The sequence below is a fragment of the Miniopterus schreibersii genome (assembly GCF_964146895.1).
Source record: "Miniopterus schreibersii genome assembly, chromosome: 1".
NCBI lineage: Eukaryota > Metazoa > Chordata > Mammalia > Chiroptera > Miniopteridae > Miniopterus > Miniopterus schreibersii.
The window spans coordinates 105,827,487-105,852,663 of NC_138101.1; the positions used below are offsets into that span (position 1 = coordinate 105,827,487).

Genomic DNA, 25,177 nt, shown 5'->3' on the forward strand with positions numbered 1-25,177 from the left:
ACAGAGCAGAAGGAAGCCTGAAGCCCTGAAAAAGGCTTTAAAGCACAAGCCTTTGCAAGGGCAGCTCCCAGGTACTCCAGGGTGTGGCTCCTGTTCTACCAGCCCCCAGGGCCTAGGCCTGCAAAGGTCCAGGGGCTTTGTGCCTTAGGACCTGACCAGCAGTGTGTTCCTATGGCTGAGTCCCACCAGTCAGGTCATCCAGAACTAGCCTCATTTTGGCATCTGTGAGACAGGGCAGTGGCCCCAATTGTACTTATAAAGTATATAACCAAAAAGGGTTCAAACAAGGGAAGGACATGTGCCCTGCTCTGGGATGATAGCTACAGAGGACCATTTCAGGGGAAGAACAGAGGGGACACAACAATAGGGTACATATGTGTGGGGAAAGTGTTGGCCTAGGACAGAAGCACCACGGAACCTCTACTGGCTCCCTCTTTTGGCTCAGCACCAGGCACCCCCAGGGGCCTTCCCAATACTGAACATTCAAGCTGCACCCTGAGGCGCCTGGCCTCAGACTAAGCAAATGCTCAGCCCCCAGCTAGAGAGTATATGGGGTTATGGGGCACTGTTGGCAAGATGGGCGTCATGGTTCTACAGTAACAACCTTATACTACTTGTGCTGAAGACAACAGAAATACAGTGTAAAATCCCAGTACAGTAAAACCATCCTGATGCCACTACCTTCCCTGCCTCTCAGAGTGGTGTAGAGAGGAGGAAGGACATTTTTTCCTTGGGAAAAAAATCCCAGCATAAAACCCTGGATCAGCTAAGGAGAAAGGGTCAAATCAACTTGTGGGGCTCAGGTGAGGTCCACAGCCCTCAAAATGAATGGGGAGTGCAAGTCTGCCCTCTAGTGGACAGCTGCAGTGCAGCCAGTCGTACATGATCAGAGGAGGGGAGACAAAACCAACTCAAATAGAGTGAGTACAGGACCTACCCAACCCCCGCAAGGTGCTCGTGCAGGCCCAGTGACTGTAAACCTAAAACAGTTTGTGAGCCGCCTATGGTCTGTAAACAAAGCCCCACCTGGCCATGTAGGGGACTGAGTGTAGAAATGCCTGGAGCCATTGCACATGCAGCCTGCCACCTTGCCTCACACACCCAATGGGAAAGCCTTTCCTGGTGAAGGGCAGGTGACAGGTCAGCTTTAAATACAAGTTCTCAAAAGAAAAAATATATATGATCTGTTCTCTCACAGAAGAAACAAACCCAAAAGGGAAAAAATTTAACAAAAAGGTCCATGAAGCTTCACATCCTTAAGGCGTTCGTTGTCAAGTCCAGTGTCAGAAGCAGCAGGGGACTACAGGGTGCAGCCTTGCCAGAGCCCCTTTAAGCAGAGTGTAGTGGGATGACAAACTTGCAGCCAAAGGGTGAGTGGTAGTTGATCCCCACCTCCTGGAATACCTGCTGGGGAATGCCAATGTCGCACAAATAGACGCGGCCTGCATGCTCTCCCAGTGGCAGAGGCAGGCCCAGAGCCAGTGACCACTTGGCATCGATGCCCTGTTCGACTTCATGCACGGGAGGATCTATGCTTAGTACTGGTGCCCGGTTCTGGTTGGCCCAAGCCACAGCTGCCTTGTACCAGGGCTGATCCCGCAGGAAGGCATTCTCAGGACAATCTAGACAGTTGATCACCAGGTCCACAGGGCTAGTGGGCAGATCTGTAGGTGGAAAAAGTATCATCTGAAAATCCCTCTAAGCAGAGAGCCCAGGCTGGGAGTAGAACCCAGGTGGCTCAAGTGTCTTGTTCAGACACCACTCTGATGCCTCTCCATAGGCCAGCCTTCTAAGGCTTGGTGGGTCTGGGTGCTAGAGACCAACGGAATGTCAGCCAGATGTTACCACTGTCCTGGAACTCACAGGCTGAAGCACTGTCCTGCTGGGTGTGCACAATCTTACTAACTCCCTGGGAATATGAGCCTAGCAAGGCAAGGTCTACTGCCAAGTCAGCACTCACAGGAAGGCCCTGACTGCCATTTGCTGACTGGCTCTAGAACTGTGAGCGAGCAAGAGCATGCTCACTTACTCTGCTCTGGGCCAGCCTACTCACCCAGCTGGAGCTGCCTGCCCTAGCTGGCCTCTCTCACTATTCTATGGAAATGGGTCCTCCTTGCAGCCCAACCTTAAGAATGGGGAGGGAACCTATCACTTTTCCCAGGCATTTAAGGCTTCTCTGCTCTAGGCCTCAGGGACAGTGTTAAGAACAGATATTCCAGTGGCATGTAACTCTTAAAAAGGCGAAGAGATTAAACAGAATTGCAGAAATCAGACCAAACTCAAGGGTTGGCATCCTCAGGCTTGCACAGTCAGATAGGAATTGCCTGGAACGGGCATCACATAGATTTCAAGAGAGGGCACCTATACCAGGTCCCCTTCCTAGCTCTCAACCTAAAGTAATGGTATATCTCAATTAGAGACCCATGGCTTCCTTACTTAGGACAGGGCACCATTGGTCTGTGTGCCCATAGTTACCTGGCCTGAGAGTTAGGAAACTGGCTCAGGCTCTCGCCCCAGCTCGCAACCTGACCCCTGGCAAAGCCCTTTCTCTGGGCCATATTTGTTCTCTCCACTTCTCCCATTCTCACCCCTTCCAATCAGACTTTACCCCCACTCCTCCACTTGAAACTGCTCTTCCACACTGCTAAATTCAGTGGTCAATTCTCATTCTTCACTTGAACTTAACCTCAAATATCTTGCTGATATTCACATAGTTCATCATACCCTCCTCTGCTGCTCACTTGCCTTCCAGGTACCAGACTCTCCTAGTTTTCCTTCTCCTTCACCTTCACCGACCACACCTTCCCTGTCTCCTTTGCTGGTCTGACTCCCTGACTTGTAAACAAAGGCAGTCTAACAACTTCTCTATCTACTCTCTCTTCCTAGGAGATACCTTATACAGGCTCATAATAGCTTTAAATACCACATACACTTGTAACTCCAGAGTGGATCCTTTCACTAACTCATATATACATCAATCAACATTTCCACCTGTGGATCCGGCATCTCTGAGGTTCTACTCTTCCCCCACAAACCTCATCCCTTAAGTCTTCCCATCTCAGTGATGGCACCTCCATCCTTCCAGTTACTCAGGCCAAAGACCTTGGAATCACTCTTCACCCTTCTCTTTCTCTCATCCCCTTCATCCAATCTGTACACTATCTTCAAAATTGATTCAGAAACTAACCACCTTTCACCACATCCACTGTCTTAGCCACCATCACCTCTCTCCAATTTATCACAACGGCCTCTTAACACCTCTCTTTGTAAGCCAGCCAGAATGACCATTTGGAACCTGAGATGTAGCTGGAGTATATCTTTCTTCTACTTACTCCTCCAGTGACTTTCTACTTCACCCTAGTAAAAGTTCAAACTCCTACAGTGATCCCCAGGCCCTTTATGACCTGACGTGGAAATGTCTCCGTCTGTTAACTCCTCACCCAGTCCTCCAACACTCTCTTCTCTCTTCCCTGCTTTGTCTGCATAACACTACCATCTGACATAACAGAAGTGTTAATTATTCATCTCTTCATCTATCCTAACCAGAATGTTAAGCTCATGAAAGCATGGATTTAGGGGAGGGTGGGAAATCTATTGCCTTATCCCCAGTGTCAGGAACAGTGCCTGCTCCATAAATACTTGTGAAATGAATAAATGGATCCCCAGCTCTCCATTTGAGTATGGGACAAGGAGGGTGAAGGGGTGGGAAGTAGGCAAGTCAACACCAAAGTATTTCCCATTTCTACTATGACTCCTTACAGGCAAAGCATGCCTTATACTCATGGTGCTTTTCCACCTGTCGCCACTGGGCAGCACAATCAGACCATCAAACTACTGAGGAGGGAGGTGACCTCAGCCCAGCCCCGTGCAAGTGCTCACCTTTGAGACTAGACACTTGTTGGCCTTGGGTCTTACTGAAGAGAGATAGCTCGTTGGTGATGGACTCTAGCATCTTGACAAAGTTGGGCAGGAAGAGGATGACCTGGACATCATGGTTGGCTAGGTGCCTTCCACAGCTGATACCCTGAGCCCCCTTCACATGGGGCCCACAGAGCAAAGCCACTGTAGGCCTCTGGTGTACATTTTTGGGATTCAACCTGGAATAGAGGTAAAGAAGCATCTCAGTTGCAGACCTGACAATCCCTTGCACCCTAAACCAAGCGAGTGCCTCCACACCTGTTGCTCTTAAGAGTTCCTGATGGTCCCAGGTTGCAGAGGTCTATAGGGTGTCCCCCACACCCCACTGTAATGTCATCTGCTGGATCTTCTCACTAGGTAGTTCACCCAGATCTTGTTCTACAGAACACTGTTTTCTGACCAAGAACATTTACTGTTCTCACAATGTGAACCTATTAGGTCCAAACTCTGCTTGACCTCTGCAGCCTTCTTTATTTTCCTCCCCAACAACACGCCTGCCCCACTGCAGTAAGTCTGGTCTCATCCTTCTCTCCTGCACTTGTAAAGCTCTTTCTTGCTTCTGCTCAGTTTCCCCTGCCCAGAAAGCCCACCTTTTCTTTGAGATCCAGCTCAAGGTTTACCTTTTCTAGGATTACTCTGGCTCAGCTTCTAAGAAACTCACAGCAAGTACCAAACAGGATAGTTCTAAATCGTCCTCAGTTGGTTACCAGTCCAAGTTCTCTTTACTGAGCTGCCAGTAAGCTTTAATAAGGGCAATGCTGTAGAGACTAACAGGACCTACTTCATAGGATGCTGTGTGGATCAGCACTGAGAATAGGGCCCAATGGATGTTGGCACTATTATAGTACTGATCATAGAGGCCGCAGGCTAGGGGCTTCCTGGTGGCCTAGGCTGGCAGCTGACTTGGACATCCACTTCCTGATGAAGTAATTTTTAGTTTCCTGCCATTCAAGACTGAGACCTCTCTGGTCTCAGAAAAGCCACAAGTAAGGTTGGAGGATTAGCCCTGGAGCTGTGCCCAACTCACAGGCAGTACAGTTTGCCCCCAGGGCAGGAAGGTCGGGGAAATGCACAGAACCAGGCTTAGGTCTCTGCTTGTGTTGCAGCAGTGACAGTCACTTACTGGTCTCCCAAAGGGAGAAAGATGACAGCTGCTGTCACTCCAAAGAGGAAATTCCTGCCCTCCAAATAAATCTGGGGGAATCCCATTCATTTCCTCCACTATATTTGCATCTTAAGGAAATATGGTGAGTGCTCCCTTCAGACAGACACTTCAGAGTTCTGGCATATGACTCACCCACATCTGTTTCCTAAATGGAATCTCCCTCTCACAGAGGCATCCCCCATCGGAGGACTCAAAGCAGACCATGGCACCCACACACAACAGCAGGGGGCAGGGCACAGCCACTAGAAACACCTATCTACATTGGGCACCTGGTTCCCCCACATACGGGCAGGGTCACATGGGCAAGTCTTTTGGCCCTAGCTCTGAGCCTTAGTTGGCTCACCTTAAAACACCGGACTACTCCTTACCTTTGAGGTGAAGTTACGAGTATCAAACCCACTGCTGCTGTGAAAATACAGTGAAAAAGTGCATGATCTTTGACATACATGAAAATGATTACTAATGTGGTAATCTTCCTCAAAGGAAAGATTCTTGGGTTCTGAAGAACTATCCAGCAACTGCTGCAAAGGATAGGAGAAGGCCCTTCTAAGAGTTCAGACAGGTACAAGGAGAGCCAGCGCCAAGAAGCTGCCTTGAAAGGAACATAACTTTGTGGGGACATTCAGATCCTGCCCCAAAACTACTGTCTCTGGGAAGCCACTTTAATGGCCTCGAAGACTCCTGGGAAGAACTTATTCCAGGAGCTGCCCCAATGGCCACTTTGTGAGGAGATGCGGCAGTCACCAGAACCAAGGGCCTGGTGCTTCCTCAGAGGGCAGCTTGCACTATTCCCTCCTTTGGGGGTAGAGAGTGTGTCTCCATTGCCTCTTCCCTGGCACAGGAGAGGCCAGGTTGAGAAGCCAGCCTAAATCAAGGGCAAGGAGGAATAAACACACCCACAACTCTATAGGGCAAGGGGAATGGAAGAGTAAGAAGGGGAAACCTCACATCCAGCTGGGCTCACTTTAGACACCTCTCTTGCACAAGGTTGCCATTATCCCCTTTATTGACAAATCCAGCAGACATTTCTCAACTCTATTTCTGCTTGATCTCTCAGCGGTACCACTGCTGACCATTCCTTTATTCTTCAAACACTCTGTCTTGGGTTCTGAAGCACTATCTTCTTGGTTTTCTTACCTCTCTGGCTTTCTTGGCCATTTTGGAAGGCTCCTCATCTCCTAACTATGCCTTTAATGCTGATGTTTTCCAGAATTCCACTCTAGGCCCTTCCTTCCTTGATACCCTCTTTCCTTACAGGACATCATCTATCCTATACCACTTATGAGCTGATGACTTCCAGATCTCTTATCTTCTGCTCAGATCATCTTCTAAACCTTAGATCCAGACTGCTAATGGTCTATATGGCTGTCTCACAGGCTTCTCAAACCTAACATATCCAAAACAAAATCCACCATCTCCTCCAAACCACTCCTCTTCCCACATTCCCTATCATGGTTAATGTTATCACTATCAGAAAAGGTATCCATGTTGGGAAGCTTGAAGTTCAGTAACCACAGACACTGCACTTTCCATCACATTCATTCAATGACCCTGCTTTGTTGATTTTATCTTTAAAAAAATCCTTCACCTATCTTCATTTCTCTGATCCCTACTTCCCTGGTTGGCGACACCATCATTTAACTCAGTTTTCTGTTACAATTTGCTAATCGGTCTCAATGCCTCCACTTTTGCCTCCACTCAGTCCACTTAGCCAAAATCATCTTTGTAAAATCTAAGACTAATCATGTCACAGCCCTACTGAAATCCCTTCAGCAGCTCCCTACTGCTCAGTTGCACCAAAGCCCTACTTTCCAGCCACAGAGAATGACTTACGGCCCAGCTCCCACCACTTCCATGGTCTCTCAATTCTCTCTGCTCTTGGCACATGCTACTCCCTAGATCTTGACTACTTTTCCCCTTTCCTACTGTCCCTGTTAAATCCCTCTTGCTCTGCAGGACTCAGCTTGGATGCCCTGCTCTAGGAAGGGTGACTAGCTTCTTCCTGGACTAGAAAAATGTGGCTTGCTGGAGAATCTTCTGTTCCCTCTACCATAGCACAATACTTTTTGGAGGCCTCATCAGGCTACTAGAGGGCAGGAGCAGTGTTTTATTCTTTACTATATCCCTAGTCCTAGCACAAGGCTGGTACACAGTATCAGTAAATGTCCACAAATAAAATTAAGCACTGACACCCTGGCCGGTTTTGCTCAGTAGTTAAGAGTGTTGACCTCTGGACTGAAGGGTCCCGGATTCCAACCAAGGGCATGTACCTTGGTTGCAGCCTCGGTTCCTGTCAGGATGCATGCGAGTATCCTGGCATCATTCTATCTTTCTTGGAGATGCAGGGATTATGCCTGTATCTTAAGTAGGTGAGGCAGTAGACCTCAGACCAAGATGCCCCCCCATCCCATCCCCTTCACAGCAGTAAGTTTAGTCCTTGCTCAGAGCTGATCTGGGTGATGGCTGGTGGGGAGATGTACTCTTGCTGTTAACCAATTCTCTTTCTTCATGTGTATCTGCACTGTAGTGTGTGACCCAGTGGCCTGGGAGGGAGTGGGGACTGGCTTCATCTGAGGGAGGGCCCCTCAGCACAGAGCCTGAGCCCCATCCATCCATCCTTCTTCCCTAGCTTGTGTGTCTTGATGTCTGACTGATTTAACTTCCATGGTCACATGCGCATCGCCTTTGAGGTCATGGGCAAGAACACCTTTGAGTTCCTGAAAGAGAATAATTTCCAACTTCATGGTTAGAGCATTGGTCTGCGGACTGCAGGGTCCTGGGTTCCGACCAAGGGCACGTACCTCAGCTGCAGGCTCAGTCCCTGTCAAGGCACGTGTGGGAGGCAACCAGTCGATGTGTCTCTCTCACATCGATGTTTCTTTCTCTCTTTCTCTCCCTCCCTCCCCCGTTCCACACTCTCTCTGAAAAAGCAATGGAAAAAATATTCTTGGGTGAGGATTAAAAAAAAATTTTTTTTTTAATTAAGCACTGCTCCTGATATATGAACCCAAATGACAGGTGGGAAGGTATCAAACTCCAGCTCTCCCACCCAACTGTCAAAGTGGTTCTGGAAGTTCTCAGATATGGAACTCAGGATTGATTTGTATCCCAGCCCCTTTGAATGACAAGTACCAAAGGCTGGGTCTCTGAAGGTTCTTAGAAGGCAGGCCTCTAATAGCAGCAGTCTCAAAGCCAGTTGTTATCAGGAAAGAAAGGGTCAAAGGGTGGCTTGCTGGGAGAAGAATGAGGACTTCCAGGAGATGGGTTAGAGAAGCAAATAAAAACCTCCAGTATCCAGGAAAGTGTCTTCATAAAGGCGGTCCCATTAGACGAGCAGCAACTGTCTAATGAACGCCTTTTGTGTGAGGCCCTCTGGTGGGGCCCAGGCAGAGCAGCATCAATCCACACTCAGCCCCCACCAATCTAGAGACATTTACCTGTTGGGTCCTCCAAGTAGAGTCAGTGCCATCTGACTGGCACACACGCCTGTCACCTCCAGTCTCCGCTCCAGAGTCAACCCATGCTTTTCAGCCACAGACAACAGCTTTTTATGTAGCTCATAGGAAACACTTGGGACAACCAGGCCAGAGTCTGCAGTTCAAAAGGAGGTGTGGAGAGAAAGGGGCAGTGATTATAGGAAACCAGCTTCACAAATAGGTGTACTCAATCCAGGATTCTGTGAAAGCCATGACTTTGAGAATGACCCTCCCCTGACCCATCTGCCTCAGTTGGAACTAAGACATGCTATGCAGCCCAGGAGGCTCAGGCAGTGGATGGGGAACTGAGTAACAACTTGTCAGGTTACCACAGAGCAAGGTTTGTGAAGCTCTGACCACAAAGACCAAATCTACCAAGATATATTTGGTACTACCAAGAAAAAGCCAGCACAGAGCATGTAATAGCAACCTATGAACCACATTAGAAGAGAGCATGGTTGTCCCAAAGTGGGAGAAATGCTGTCCTGACATAGGGTTTTCCTTACAAGCAAACCCCTTATCCTTTCCCAGAAGTGGAACAAACATAACCTAACCTTCCCAACCCTCTGGTCCCACTGGTCAATTTCAAGGCAGGATGACTTGTTCATCCCATCTGCTACCCACTTCTTCTTCCTCCTCTCTTCTACTTGCCCTTCCTCTTTGCTTAAGAAATTTCAATTAGCAACTTGTTTTCTCAAAAAATTTGTCCTTTTCTGCCCATTTGGGGTGAATGTGACCCAATACTCATACCACAGGGAAAGAGTACACGGAAAGTAACCTATGGCTTGCTTTAAACTACTCAGAAGAATCTTGAATATTTTATTCACCATAAATAGAGAATATAGAGAGAATTTCTCTATAGAGGTTAGAGAGAATCACAGTCACTGAAAGTACTTGGTTTTAAAAGGCCAAAGTCTGCAGCAGCTGGTACACTGAAGTCTACAATATTACATAAATCAGTATCAACATACCATGTGCCATTTCAGGGCCCAGAAAACCAGGACAGAATAAGCAGCTTTTGCCTTGACAACCAATGCTAAAAGTCACTGGGAGCAGACCCTCTGCCAAAGGGCCCCATTTGGCCTCACTGGCTGATGGACTAACAGAAATGGATTCTCATTAGAAGTTATTGTGGACCACATGTAACTAGTTCTGTCTGGCTAGATTAGATGTCTTTTTAGACCCTATGTCGTCATCTATACTGGATTGTCAACTCCTGAAAGTAGGGAAATAAGCCTGTACACTACTTGGGAGTCCACCTCCTCAACTTGTCTTAGCTATATTTATCAACACAGGTGAGCTCTCATCACATACTCAACCATACAAGTTATGCAAAGCTAGTGCTATTTCTGGTCTGACCAAACTCTAAGGTGGAAGTTCATCATCATCATCCTATTGGTTCCAGAGCCTTGAATAGAAAAAGTTGTCTTTCTCACTGACCATTTCAGGAGAAATTTCTTGAGGGTCTATTAGGCATCCAGTCCTGCCTATAAAGATTTTTTTTTAACCAGGCAAAGAACTTTATTAACCTTTGTTTTGAACTTTATGCCCAGGCTTCTTCAGCTTAATTAGCTACAAAGAATGATTTGTGTATAAGAAAAAACCGAAAAGAGCTGCAGTGTCCAAGGGCTTGGGCTTAAAAACATTACAGATCTAGTCCTGACCAGTGTTGTTCAGTGGTTAGAGCATCAGCCCACACACCGAAGGGTTGTGGGTTCAATTCTGGTCAAGAGCACATACCTGGCTTGCAGGTTCGATCCCAGGCCCCAGTCAGGGCACATGTGGGAGGCAACCAATTGATTTGTCTCTCTTGCATGGATGTTTCTCTTTCTCTCTCCCCTCCCCATCCTTCCTCCTCCCCCCCCTCCCTTGCACTTACTCTAAAAAAGATCAATGGAAAAAATATCCTCAGGTGAGGATTAATGACAACAAAAATATTCCAGATCTAGATTTTATCAGATCTGTGAACAAAACTTGAAAAGGCATTCATAGTATAAAATAGCAGCTCCCAGTAACTTCTTTTTTTAAAGAACATATATCTTCATTGATTTCAGAGAGAGGAAAGGAGAGGGAGAGAGATTAAAAACATCAGTGATGAGAGAGAGTCACCGACCAGCTGCCTCCTGCACACCCCTCTGGGGATGGAGCCCGAAACCTGGGCATGTGCCCTGCCTGGGAATCGAACAGAGATCTCCTGGATCCTAGGTTAATGCTCAACCGCTGAGCCACACTGGCCGGGCCCAGTAACTTCAAGTTTATCTTCTTCAGAAGTTGACTTGATTCATTTTACTTTATTCTTGGAAACCTCATCAAAATCCTCCACAAGATCTAGAACTTCATCATCATCTTCCCTTCTGGTAGCAAGTGGTGCTTTCCCATCCACAGACAGTTTGGACTGAGCTTTACCAGTTTCCTTAAAGCAGTCAAACTGTCTGCCCCACACTAGTCTAAGGGGCTGGGTAGCACCTCTGTCAGCTGCTTTATCTCAGCATGACCTGTAATGGTGAAAGTATTGCTACCAGAGATGCCTGAACTTCAGGTTTGTTAAGTGAATCACTGTTCCTTGATTTGGGAACATATTCACCTCCTCAATACCAGAGATACTGTTTACACTCAACTTCTTTAAGGAGAATTGCAATTTTTATCATTTGCTCTTCCTGTTCTGTGAATCACCTTCTTTCTATGAGCAGTTCCTTTCCCACTAATACGAACTTGTGCCTGAAGTTTGGCAAGTTTTTCCTGGTTCCTGATAGTTTCTTTCATCTTGTTGGAAAGGAAATGGGGCCACACAGGGGACGAGGATTGATGCTCAGGGATCTTTGGTAGACCAGCTGAGAACAAGTGCACACACACAGGGATGCAAGATGGTAGCTAGAGGTACCACAGATTCTTCTTCTTTTTTTAAAATATGTTTTTATTGATTTCAGAGAGAGGAAGTGAGAAAGAGGAGAGACCGAAACATCAATGATGAGAGAGAGTCATTGATCAGTTGCCTCCTGCAAGCCCCCTGCTGGGGATCAAGCCCGCAACCCGGGCATGTGCCCTGACCAGAAATTGAACTGTGACCTCAACCACTAAGCCACACCGGCCAGGCGGGCTCACAGATTCTTAAAACCACATAGAATGAAGGTATGCCTGTACATTTTAAGAACAGGATTCTAAGCACAAATATGAACCAAAAGCACCCAGGTCTACACCCTCTCAAGGGAAGGTGAAAGAGTAATTTAATGTAATGATGATAAAGTAAAAAATGTGCACGCATCAAAATTAACACTATCCTTGTGGTTAATGGAGCCCGTCTACCTGGCTGAGTCCTATTCCTGCCTTGGGCAGAGACAACAAATAGTGCCATGAGGAGCATTATTTCCTCTCACCCTTTGACAAATATCAGTCACTGATGTACCAGGTGCCAATGCTGGAGGCTGCAGCCTGACCTTGCATGTCAACAGCTGATTAAAACAATCATTTTTATGTCCTGCTCCAGACACGCACATGTTATCAGAACTAATTAAGAACCACTGATAGCAGTGTAAAACTGAACAAATTCTCAGGAGGCCTAAGCCACTTACAACCCTAAACCTGTCAGACAAGTCACGCACCTCTCTATTCCAAACACCCTCTTTATCTGCACAGTCATGCAAGGGAGAGCTTTCCCCCAGGTCTGTGCATTTCTTCACCCCCTTGTTCTCTTTCTGTTGAATTGGAAATGGGTCAGGGTAGTGAGTCTTGGGCCTGCCACCCTACAATCAAGCTTGCTTTCTGGGTCTAGGTCTCATGCTGGGCCCTCTGCCGTTCTGAGGGCTCTCTAGAGGCAGGCTGAGCACTTTCTGCTGCCTTTATCCTCAGTCCTTAACAGTATAAAAAGAGAGCTCATCCCTTCAGGTGCCTACATTCTGCAGCTGGAAACTGTGACTCTTACCATCTCCTCACTGATCTGGGGGTGAGGGTGGGGGCGGTAAGGGACACTGCTGATGAACTGGCATATTTTGTAACTTAGGGAAAGACAAGGGCAGGAATCTTTTTAGCTCAGTCTGCTGTTGCAAAGTCTGTTTCTCTGAAAGGAATGTGCAAACACCGCAACATGTTTCTTTTCAACATTTACACACAAAGTCCAACCAGTCGGACTGGCTTGTCAGAAACAGGCAGAGGGAATAAACTCCAAAGGAAGGGAACCAAGAACATAGCGTGTAAATTGCAAACAAGAACACTGCCAAAGCTTGAACAGGGGCCAAGCCTAATTATTTTTGGGTTGGAAGGTGGCTCTTTATTGTTCAGGAATCAAGGCAGTAAAATCAGTAGGTAAGGCTTCTCTTAATATTAACATGTATTTTATAGCTGTTGGTGAAAAAAGGAAGGAAGATATAATTATAGCCAGTTGGTGACAAGCAGAGAACTTCTTAGGATCTGGTGAACCTTAGGGTATCAAGGAAAATGGCTTAAACACACTCAGTACAACCAGGAGAAAAGATCCTTCCAGACTGCAAAACTCATTCCACAGTGTGAGGTGAGGGCCATGGAACTGAATGGCCCAGCCACCGAACGAGCCTGCCCCTCCTGCATGTCCTTGCCACTTCTGCACTGCTCTTCCAATACCTAAAATTTCAGGCCTTTCCCTCCCTACAGACACAATACATGTGCATGTTCTCACACCCTCCATCACACTTCCCACCCTCAGACACCATCCAGCACCATGTCCAAGCCTTCCCCAGTAGCCTCTGAATGGAATCCCTCCCTGTCCTTCAAACCTCCCAGCCTTTCTGCTGTGTAACAAGGCTCCCACAACAAAGTGTCATCTCATATCTAAACTCAATCCTCACACTGACATGGCCCTTTAGTTGGAAAGGTTGTGTGTGTCCCATGTCTTATCAATGAATAGCACGGCTCATTTATGGGCGTGGGGATTAATCCAGGACTATGAATTCTGATTCCACTCTGTGGTGGTCACACAATTGGGTGACGATATCACACTGGGTTTTGTTTTGTTTTTTTCCAGTATAAAACCACTGGTAAATTCATACCCCAGATCCGCAATGAATAGACAGCCCCTGCATATTTGCATTAAAGATACCACTAAATGCAGTTTGGTGTCAAGTTATCTCTGAAAGGAGGATTCGTTACAAGAAGTGTAAATACTCCTAGTACTCTTTTGTTGTTGTTAATCCTCATCCAAGGATATTTTTTTCCATTGCTTTTCAGAGAGCGTGGAAGGGAGAGAGAGAGAGAAACATCAATATGAGAGAGACACATCTACTGGTTGCCAAATCTCCCAGAGGCTCTTTCCTCACCAGCACTTGCCCAACCTAATCACTAATTTCTTCTTCTTCTTCTTTTTTTTTATTTTTTAAAAAATAGATATCTTTATTGATTTCAGAGAGAGGAAAGGGGAGGGAGAGAGAGATAGAAACATCAATGATAAGAGAGTCATTGATCGAGCCCACAACCCGCATGTGCTCTGACAGGGAATCTAACCCCGATCCCGCCGATCCTAGGTCGACACTCAACCCCTGAGCCACGCCCGGCCGGGCTCTTCTTCTTGCCTGATGATATCCTGCCCATGCTTCAGGGCTTCTGTCCTGTTCCCCTTGTGAAGCCTGCCCTGATCCCCCCAGCCTTTAGGACCTCTCCTGCTTCTCAACACCCAGTGCACCCTCACTGGACTCCAGGCATATACAGTATATTACCATTTCCTAGTACATTTTAATAACTTGAACACAAGGACTGTCTTTGAGTGACTTACAATAACAAGCCCAGTGTTTTGACTGACCCAAAGTGTCTTAAATATTTCTTTTAGAATATTATGAATTTTGAGCAAAGATTATTCTCTGAAGCCTTACCACTCTCTTTAACCAGTGTTCTTTGGGGACCTCTCACTATTGAACACAGAGTGCTCACACACATCTAGCATTTTATAGCCAAACTTAACACACACAGATGTGGCTACTGATACCATTATTTAGCAGGGTAGGTCCGAGCTGGAGGAATGTCTGACGATCCGTGACTGCTGGAGACAGCAGCACTGTCAAAGGGACTCAAAAGGGCTTTCCAGAGATAAAAGACTTGTGTTAAACAAAGAGCTAAATTTAGTTACTTCCTGATTGTGTTTTCCCAACCAATAGACCTTTTATACCATTGTCCCCCCAGCCCCCACAGTTGGCTTAGAATATTGCCAAGAGGAAGAGTATGAGCAATTAGCAATGCATTAGAAACTGTTACCACCACTTAGCATGAAGTCAATGTATGGAATACCAGCAGCAAGCTCTCAGAACCTAAAACCCCAGCTATCACCAAATGGGCAGTAAACATCTTGTTCGTCTTTTGCCTCTCTGAGGATTAGTAGAAAACAAGGTATTTGAGGTTCTAAGACATGAGTGCAACAAGGCTAGACTGAGGAGCTAATTCAAGCCACTTTCTGTAACTGCTGATCTAAGTGGCCCATTTCTGAGGAAATACTAAAGAGAAAAGATTGTAGTCTGTTTTGCCATTAAATTGCCCTACTCATACTACATACTTCTTCCTCTTTAACTTAACACATTTAGAAGAGGAAAGAAAACAGGATAAGAGCCTTTATCTCTCTGGGCCTCAAAGTCCTCATCTGTAAAATGAGTAAATTATACTAGGTGATCAAGTAATCCAACACATTTTATGAACCTAGGTTGTTTCCCCACATATTCCAGATAGTTTGCCTTATTCTGATCCTAATATTTGGATAGTACATACAATTGGAAAAGTGTCCCCAGCTATGCACTATCTGAATAACACTCAGTAAAACCTGTTTTGAGACTTATGCCTTGGAGCTGAAGCTGAGATAAAAATTACCAATAGGAGAAGCTGCTCAGCAAGGTAACTGCTTGCTGGCTCCATTTCCAGCATAGACCCTGCTTAGCAAAAGGGCTTCATTTCCACTCCTTAGCACTCTGAGACTCTGCTGATTCTCACTGTGATTCTCTCCCTGTTAGCCATTTCACTCCAAGGCTGGCAATCATCTCCCCGAACCCAGGAATTTCCAGGGAAATCACATGCTGAATGACCAACCACCTCAGTCCAGAGAGCTACCAGTGGAGGCAGTAAAAGGGGAGCAGTCAGAGGTAGATAGATGGCAGGATCTCAGGTACTACCAGACCTGCTGGATGATAGCTGCCTTCGAAAAACTTAAAACCTGGCCACTTAAATTAAGCCTGATTCTGAGCTACACTGCTGGCCTTTACATAGGTGGTAAAAATCAAAGGAGTTCAGCAAGATACACTCATTGCCACTTAAGGAAACTACCTAAGTAAAGAGGTACCTCTGCCAGAGTCTGCTACTGAAAGATGGAAACAATTTAGTAGTCTTTCTTACCTTGACAGTCTGCTTATTTTTTTCATATGGAAAACAGGTACAAACTTATATACTCAGCAAAACCAAATACAACAGAGTCCTACAGCTGTCTACAAAAAGGCCAGATCTGATTCTCCTCCAAATGTAATTAGCTGTCTCTATAATTCTCCCTATAAGCCCTAATAGCATTCAAAATTTGCATTCTTTATATTCAAAACTTCAAACCAAAATAAACATTATACTCAGTTCCTTCTCTGCCTATTAAAATGATTATGATTACCCCTTTAGCTTAAGATCATTCAATAATAATGGTTTTCAAACTGTATTCCAAGAAGCCCAATTAAGAATGTAGTTTGGGAGGGATAGGGATGAGACAGACCATCTCTCCCACAGCTGCTTTTATCTGCCTCAAATGCCATATATTTGAAGATTCTAATGATTAAAAAAAAAGAAACTTCAAAAGCACTGTGGTAACAGACTTAGACTATCATATACAGTGACTTATATAATTACCAAGGCACTCTTTTGTTATATGAGAATTATGACTAGCCAATCCTCAATGACCAGGGCTGGCATGAGATGAAGATAGCTTAGTAAACAAATGTAATTTATTGAAACCCTAATTTTGGCCAGTGGTTTCAACCATACATCTCCAACTGTTTTTTACTCCAGCAAACAACTAGTAAAAAAGAGTTGAACTTCTGTTAAAATGTACAAGCAGTAACAGGGAAGCCAAAGTGAAAGCAGATTTGATTATGCGAATCTAGATAGTTGGCCCCTATGCTTTTTGTTATTAACCATAACATACTAAATAAACTGCAGAACAGACCCTGCCAGATGCAGGATATAAATGGACATATAGAGAAATCAACTCTCCCACAATGGTAGGTAATTATGTTGTACTGGCCATAATCCCCAAGAGACAATAATAATGGTCAACCACTAAGCCACTTTAGTTAATTCCTGCTACAAGACTGACTCAGAATCTGGGTCATTCTGTTTCAAGCATAATAAGAAGGGAAAAGCAGCCAGAGGGAATGTGGGACCTGGTGCAACTCACCTGTGCAGAACTCCTTGTTCACATTGTGCGGCACTGTGATCCGCCGGTAGACTATGGGCTCTGATTCCAGGATGTTCTCATCATGGCGATACCGAGTAGGCCTTTCATTTGGGATGCCTCGGGAACGGGTACCACTTCTCCTCTCGTATGTATCAATCTCTTCAAACACAGCTGCCTTGTCAAACAGGGCTAGGTTCCCTTCAAAATCAAAATCTGTGTCTGGGATCTCTTCAATATCATCCCCGAAGCACTCGTCATCTTTATTCTTCATTTGGCCATTCTTTAAACCACTTTTCTTTGGAGTTGCTTGATTTGGGTGCCTGCTACTAGATGACCCTGGAGAAAAAATAGGAACTAAATTTAGTATGCCCACAGAAAGTGCTCAGTAGAAGTATAATATGCATTAGTCCTTTATGGAGAGTGTTATAGGAATTAGATGGTAAGCTATTCTTCAATCATATTAAGTAGCACAAACTACCACAAATCTCATGAAATAATAGATTTCATATATTACCCAAGTAATAGTGAATATAAAATAAGCAGTACTGCTGTGGCCGGTATGACTCAGTTGTTGAGAGCACTGTCCCAAACACCAAAGTGTCGGCAGGTTCAATTCCTGGTCAGAGTGCATACAAAAGGTAGCCAATCGATGTTCCTCTCTCTCTCTCTCTAGAATCAATGAGAACATATCTTTGGGCGAGAATTAAAAAATAATGATAATGAAATAAAGTAAGTCGTACACCTGGAAATTTTAACCAGTTCTGCCCTTCATAAGGAAGTTGGTAATGACAGAAGCCTTTTTTTTGAAAAAATTTATTAATCCTAACCTGAGGATATTTTTTTTCCCCATTGATTTTGAGAGAGAGTGGAAGGGGGGTACGGGGAGGGGGAAAGAGAGAGAGGGGAAAAAGCAAAAAAGAGAGAGAGAGAGAAACAGCGATGTGAGAGACACATTGCTTGGTTGCCTCCTGCATGCGCTCCAACCAGGCTGGGGATCAAATCTGCAACCCAAGTACATGCTCTTGACTAGGAATCGAACTCGCAACTCTGATGCGCAGGCCAACATTCCAACCACTTAGCCACACCAGCCAGGGCTGAGAGAGGCTTTTTTGACAATCGAATATCAAAAAAGTGGAAGGACAAAAATACAGTAGTTTCGTCCCACAGGTTTGGGTGGTCTGATTCTGAATGTCAGGCACTTAAGAGAGAAATACTCCAATGTAAAAGACCAACTCCTCATAACCTGGAGCTCATAGGAAGATACTATTCAACTGGCTCTTAAGCAGGCAACCTTTTGATTTTTAATTTGGTACCAACCTAGAGCCCAGTGGGAGGTAATCCCTGGTTTAGACAGATTCCTGATTCTGAGCCAGATATACATCTTCCACTGTAAGTCGGTATTTTCACTTATAAGCCTGTCCTCAGATCTTTTGGTTAATGTGATCTCTTTTCTCAGAATTTTATCACTTCTGGGTAAACAATTTCTGAACCATCAAATAATGACAAGGACCATATTGACCTGATCCTGCAGAGGCCACACCAAGATACACATCAGCAATAGGGTAGCCAGCCACCCTGTCTCTGAGACTCCATTTGGCTGCCACATATCAGTCAACTACTCCCCTAGCAGCGAAGGCATAAGACCCCACAGAATTCTCCAAACTATTAATTCTCAGAGAATCCTGAATTGAGTTTGTCCTCTGATCCCCATCTGACCACCTGAAAGGGTGGACCAGGTGACTGGTATGTCTAACTGAACCTCCATCATGGTCTAAATAAATATAAGGTACTTCCTTGGAGAGACTGGGCTCCTCAATTACTGAAAATACTCAAGTAGAGGTTAGGATGATCACAAGCAAACCGTCTCACACGTATCATCCCAACTATCCTGTTCTCTTTGCTCACAGCAATGCCATTCTACCCAATGGGCCATGAGTCACAGACCTAGGACCTAGTAACTTGATATATAATCTTATACCTGTCGTCCAACTTCTCAGTTCCCTTGTATGTAAAATGCTCACTGTGTATCCCCAGTGGGGTTTCTAGCATGTAGTACACAGTCAATAGGTATTTAATGAATTAACACCAGCAAGATTAATTACAATAATTATTTTGAAAGATGAGTACTATGCAAATGTAACTGGTGTCCTAATCTTCCTAAATGCCAAACACTGGTATGAAAAAGGGCTGTGGCTGGCACTAAAAATAAGATTTAGGCCTCTGAAATGAAACTAAAGCTGACCAAAATTATGAAGGGAAGGAAAAGCTGGCTGAGCCACCATAAATAGCTCAGATTAATTATGAACTACTAAGAATCTTGTCAATGTCTGGGTTAAGTTCCAATTCCAATAATTTAATAAAAGCATTTAGTGAGAGCATGCTGTGTGCCACAGCTAGGTGCTGGGAATATAGTATATAACCAACACATGCTACTCAAAGAGGTAGAAGGAGAGATATATAAGCAAATAACTAAAGTATGATGTGATGAAAGTTGTAATAGAAGCTTATATAAAGTGCTACAGAAATATGGATGAAAAAGCAGAGCTGGATTAGGAATGGGAAGAGTAGGCATGAAAATACAAAGTCAGGACAACACCATTAGCAATGTATGTTTGTAGGGGAAGAACTAGAGAAAAAGTCCAGTTTGTGCCCAGCTGGCATGGCTCAGTGGTTGAGCACTGACCTATGATCCAGGAGGTCAAGGTTCAGTTTGCGTTCGGGGCACATGTTCGGGTTTCGGGCTCGATCCCCAGGAGGGGGCATGCAGGAGGCAACCCATCAATGACTCTTTCCCATCACTGATGTTTCTATCTCCCCCCCCCCATGAAATCAATAATAACATATTTTTTTTTAAAAGTCCAATTTGCAAAATTATCAATGTACTGCCTCAATATTAAATCAAACCATTCTATTAGGAAACAGGTCTCTAGCCCAGTGGGTATGTGCATACCCAGGAATGCACAGGATGGTCCACTGGGAATAGAGAGACAATACTAAATATTATATTTACATTCTTTTAACTAAAACCAATAATAAATCAATCATTATGAATTTAATGTATGGATAGTAACTGGTACTCTTATGAGGTTCACGCCAGTATTTGAGATATCTGAGCAAAGAGTGATGCTCCATAACAAGAAGTGTATAGATGCAAGTAAGGTGACATAATTTTTTGTGTGTGGTAAAATATATGTAACATAAAACTTACCATTTTAACCGTTCTTTTTTTTTTTTTTAATATATCTTTATTGATTTCAGGGAGAGGAAAGGAGAGGGAGAGAGAGATAGAAACATCAGTGATTAGAGAGTCATTGATCGAGCCCGCAACCCGGACATGTGCCCTGACGGGGAATCAAACCCCAATTGCCTGGATCCTAGGTCGATGCTCAACCACTGAGCCACGCCCGGCCGGGCATCATTTTAATCATTCTTAAGTGTACAATCCAGTGGCATTAAATACATTCATATTGTTGTACAACTACACAAATTTTTTACTAAAGCATACAAAAATGAATGAGTGGCTTAAAAACACTCCTATAAAGAAAGGTATTAAAGATAATACTAATACATGCAATCCTTCGTGAACAAAAGAATGGCACAGCTAACACTTCCCCTAGCACTCTTATAGGCCTTCTTTAGCCAGCATGAGGCTTTTAAAAAATTAATCTAATCAGATAAAAGAGATGAACTCCCAAATTAAAAAGTATCAAGGTTACTCCAAATATGAATCCCTATGGACTATCACTGGTTAACTGCACCCTAAATGTAAATGCACTACATCAGGAATCTACAGGCTATAGCCCTGGAGCCAAACCCAGCCCCCTGCCTGTTTCTATAAATAAAGTTTTATTGTTTGTTTACATATTGCCTAATGCTACTTTTGTCCTTTAGGCAAAGCTAAGTATTAGAGACAGAGACCTTATGGCCTGCAAAACCTCAAGTATTTAAAATCTGACCCTTATAGAAAATTTGCTCACCCTGCTCTACATCATGCTTCTCAGAAGTATTCTTTATAGCTATGACTGCCATTAAAATAAAAAAAAATTAATTAACTGACCCAGGACCAGTTCTTTGAATATCTGTTTCATTAAAAGTGTTAAGTGTGTCACTTCTTAAACTACTGTCTTTGAACTCCACACTCACCCTTTGTGAGTCGGAACTGGAACTCTACAAACTACATTTTTTCTTCCTTAGCTGATTTCCTCTTAGGTTCCACCACCAGCAGTAGGTACCTGAAGAGGCTGGAAGGGAGGAGGAAGAAGGCACTTTCTCCTCCTTTGCTTGCTATTTGCACCAGCACGGCCCTAGCAGTTGGTTCCAGTCTCCAGCTTTTCTTTCTGACATGCATAGACACAACCAGCTCATTTCACCCCTCAGAAGTACTGGCACCAGCTCTGTGAAGCCCCTTCTCTGAACTCTGAGGTTCTGAAAACCCCAACCTCTTCCCTTTGTTTTCCCTCTCTGGATGTCTTTTTTTGCTTTTTTAATCTTCCAACACTTAACCAATTCCCTATATTAATTTTTTTCTCAAAGAACTAGCAGTTACTGATTTTCCTTAATTTATACCAAAATTTTAAAAATTAATGACTCACAGTGAATCACTCTGTTCTAACCAAATAATGTTTAATAAAAAAGAAATATTTTTAAATATTTGAATAAAATATTACTGTAAAAATAGTTCATGTTTATCGAATCCTTTTTAATTTGTACAGGTAAAGACCTTTCTGATTTACAGACACATAGACATACAGAGAAATAGAGCATATAGCTTCAATTCTAAAATCTCAGACAGGAGTTGAGAGTAAATACAGAAATATAAACAGATATCAAAGAGCTGATCTTCTCCCAGTGTGCATAAAAATCTTAATTGATTTGAACAAAGTAATTGACAAATAAACAATCAGAAAAGACTTTAAAAGACTAACAAAGCAAGTTCTCAGGTAATGATGCTGCTGCATGGTGAAGTGAAAATTTGAAGAACTCTTACTCTTGACTTTGTAACTTCAGTACTGCTTGCAACTTTTATAAAAAGCACATATTTCTTTAGTAACAAAAAAATAAATTCAAATAATTAGGAAAAAAAAGACTAACACAGCAGATTCTCTGTTGTCTCCCACCCAACACAGATTATATTTCTAGAAACATTAATCTCTTTATAGAGATCAACAACTGTTCAAACCATAAAGCCAAACTCCCAATTATTGCTGCTACCAATGGGGAACAGCTTAGCTCTAAACGAACCAAAAACAAAACAAAAATACATTAGTAGTAGAAAGGGAAAATACTAAAGAAACAGAAAGTCAGCCAAATTCTATTGCTGCTCTGGACTTACCCCTGGGAGCCAAGAAAAGATGCACCTGGGGTTCATCTGCTCATGAGGTACATCACTGGTTATTTTTTAACAGATTTACTGAGGTATAACTGGTATACAAAAACTGCACATATTTTATGTATTCAATTTGATTAATTTGGACATATGCATACACCTGTGATACCATCACTACAATCAAGGTAATGAACATGCCCATCACTTCCTGCCACCCCCCCCAAAAAGCCAATGACACACGTTAATCACTCTGTTCTAATTAAATGTTAGTTTTTTAATAAGCAAAAAATATTTTGAACTGAACCATATTTGAACCAGTAAAATATTACTGTAATATTCACTTCATGTTTATCTAATCCTTTTAAATTTGTACTTTTGTCTCACATCTAATGTATATAATATATAGGTATATTAAATCAATAAATTGATGATCCAATCAAGAGTTCTTATCAATGTCACACAAACAGTTAGTTCTATTTTTGTTGTTGTTGTTAATCCTCACCCAAGGACATTTTTTCTATTGATTTTTAGTGGAAGAGAGTGGGGAGGAGGGAGAGGGAAGAAGGAGAGAGACTGGGGGGGTGGGGAGAGACAGAGACAGAGACAGAGGGAGGGAGAGAGAGAGAGAGCAAAACATCGATGTGAGAGACACTGATTGGCTGCCTCCCGCATGTGCCCTGACTGGGGTGGGAGATCGAACCTGTAACCCAGGTAGGTGCCCTTGACTGAGAATCCAACCCAGGACCCTTTGGTTTGTGGGCCAACGCTCTAACGATCCACACCAGCCAAGGCAAAATGGTTAGTTTTGAAGGAGAAAGTATAAGAAACCTAATGAAATAATATCAATATGATGAGTCAAATACTTCATGCTTATTTTAAGGCACTATTTAGGCCAAAGCATAATTCCTCTGAAGCTGAATATAGTTTATTTTGAAGAAAGGAATGGGGGTGGTCTACATGAGTATAACATTTCAGCCATCTGCACTTATAATCACACCACTGCTCACTGAATCTAAAACACCATTTCACTCATAGGAGTACTCTGATTGGCCTTTTCCTATATGTATTCATTCAAAGTTTTTTCATTAAGCATCTGCTGCTATCTATTGGGGTCTATGCATGGTGCTAGAGATGAACCGTTAACAGTATCAACCTAACCCTAGTCTTGACCTAATGTTATACTCACCCCCTTACTATCATTCCAAATAATTCCTGCAGGTCCTATAGTCAAATTGCCTGCATTTTCCAACACAGCACCTTCAATAGACTTTTGCCACAGGTAAGCAATTTTAGTATGAATGGTTTTTTTCCCCTTCTAGTAGACTTGTTACCTATCCAACATCCAGACCCTTCTACCCTCACATCAAAACCCAGTTTTGTTCAGGTACCCTTTTCTCAGGTGAGAAAGCTAATTTCTAAATCAATCATGGTGGTGCTCATGCCAATAACTGACTTAAGCATGGGCATGCAAAGCAGTATTGGCCAAGCAGACATGATAGGGCAGGGGCTAAGGGGGAAAAGATCTTGCAGCAGTTTCCGATAAAGGTTCCCTCACTCCTGAGGAACTCCTGGTTCTCCACTGGGCAATTTTGCCTCCCATGGGACATTTGACAATGTCTGAAGACATTTTTGATTGTTACAACTGGTAGTGGTTGGGGTTACTACTGGCATTGAGTAGGTAGAGTTCAAGGGATGCTGTTAAACATCCTACAATGCACAGAACAGTCTCCCACACACAAAAAAATTACCTGACCCAAAATATCAAGAATACTGAGGTTGAGAAATGATGCTGAAGATGATACACTGGAAGAGATGGTGTCTTTTCTTCTTTTGAAAAATGTTAAATCTGGGTGAGACACATGGAACTGCTAAAGCCAGCTAGTATCCATTTTTAAAAAATATGTCTTTATTGATTTCTGAGAGAGGAAGGGAAAGGGAGAGAGACAGATAGAAACATCAATGATGAGAGAGTCATTGATCGGCTGCCTCCTGCATGCCCCCCACTGGGGATCGAGCCCGCAAGCCGGGCACAAGCCCTGACCGGGAAATGAACCACAATCGCCTGGATCATAGGTCAATGCTCAATTGCTGAGCCACACCAGCCGGGCCAGCTAGTATCAATATGAGGACAAAGTCTACACACAAAGGAGAGCTTGAGAAAAACAAGGCTGAAGCCCTTATTATACTATACCAGAAAATGTCAAACCTCTGGACTTACTGTAACATTTCTTTATTATTTGAGCCACTGAGTAGGGTTTCCTATTACATCCAGAGCATCCTAACTGATATACTGTCTAGTACTTTAACATTTACTGTGAACTTTTTCACAAAGATTACTTCATTAATTCTTATAATACTCTAAGGTATTAATAAGGTATTAGATAAATGTGAAAATACTTTAAATGGTTATTATTGTCTATAGTCATTTAGACAATATAGTTGAGGGTAAAGGAAGAAAGACACTAAGAACTCCCCACTTGTTATTTTTTATTTATTTTTTTATTGATTTCAGAGAGAGGAAGGAAGAGGGAGAGAAAGACAGAAACATCAATGATGAGAGAGTCATTGATTGGCTGCTTCCTGCACGTCCCCTGCTGGGGATCGAGCCCATAACCCAGGCATGTGCCCTGACTGGGAATCAAACCACAATCCCCTGGATCATAGGTCGATGCTCAACTGCTGAGCCATGCTAGCCGGGCTTTTATTTTAATCCTCACCTGAGGATATGTTTCTATTGATTTTAAGAGAGAGGAAGGGGGAGAGAAGGGAATAAGGGAGAAAGAAGGAGAGAGAAAAAACACATCGATGTGAGAGAGAAACATCGATCCGTTGCCTCCCATACACGCCTGGACCAGGGATTAAACCCGCAACCTTTTGATGTACGGGACGATGCTCCTACCAATTCAGCCACCTGGCCA

At 43.8% G+C, this 25,177-nt stretch overlaps 1 protein-coding gene and 1 pseudogene across 5 annotated transcripts in view; both read right to left on the reverse strand.

The window, feature by feature from the left end:
• Positions 1-1,123: 1,123 nt before the first annotated feature.
• EDC3 (enhancer of mRNA decapping 3) overlaps positions 1,124-25,177 on the reverse strand; it is a 53,034-nt gene continuing 28,980 nt past the window's right edge. For all 4 annotated transcript variants that reach the window (XM_081138608.1, XM_081138611.1, XM_081138609.1 and 1 more), the window contains 4 exons: positions 16,934-17,269; positions 8,521-8,674; positions 3,880-4,097; positions 1,124-1,664 (listed from right to left, as the gene is read on the reverse strand). In XM_081138608.1, the coding sequence (XP_080994734.1) occupies positions 1,330-1,664; positions 3,880-4,097; positions 8,521-8,674; positions 16,934-17,269 (1,043 nt within the window). In that variant the 3' untranslated portion in view covers positions 1,124-1,329. The remainder of the gene's footprint in view (positions 1,665-3,879; positions 4,098-8,520; positions 8,675-16,933; positions 17,270-25,177) is intronic.
• Positions 10,841-11,322, reverse strand: LOC308563184 (transcription factor BTF3 pseudogene; annotated as a pseudogene). Its single transcript has one exon. The product of its transcript is annotated as a transcription factor BTF3 pseudogene (transcript).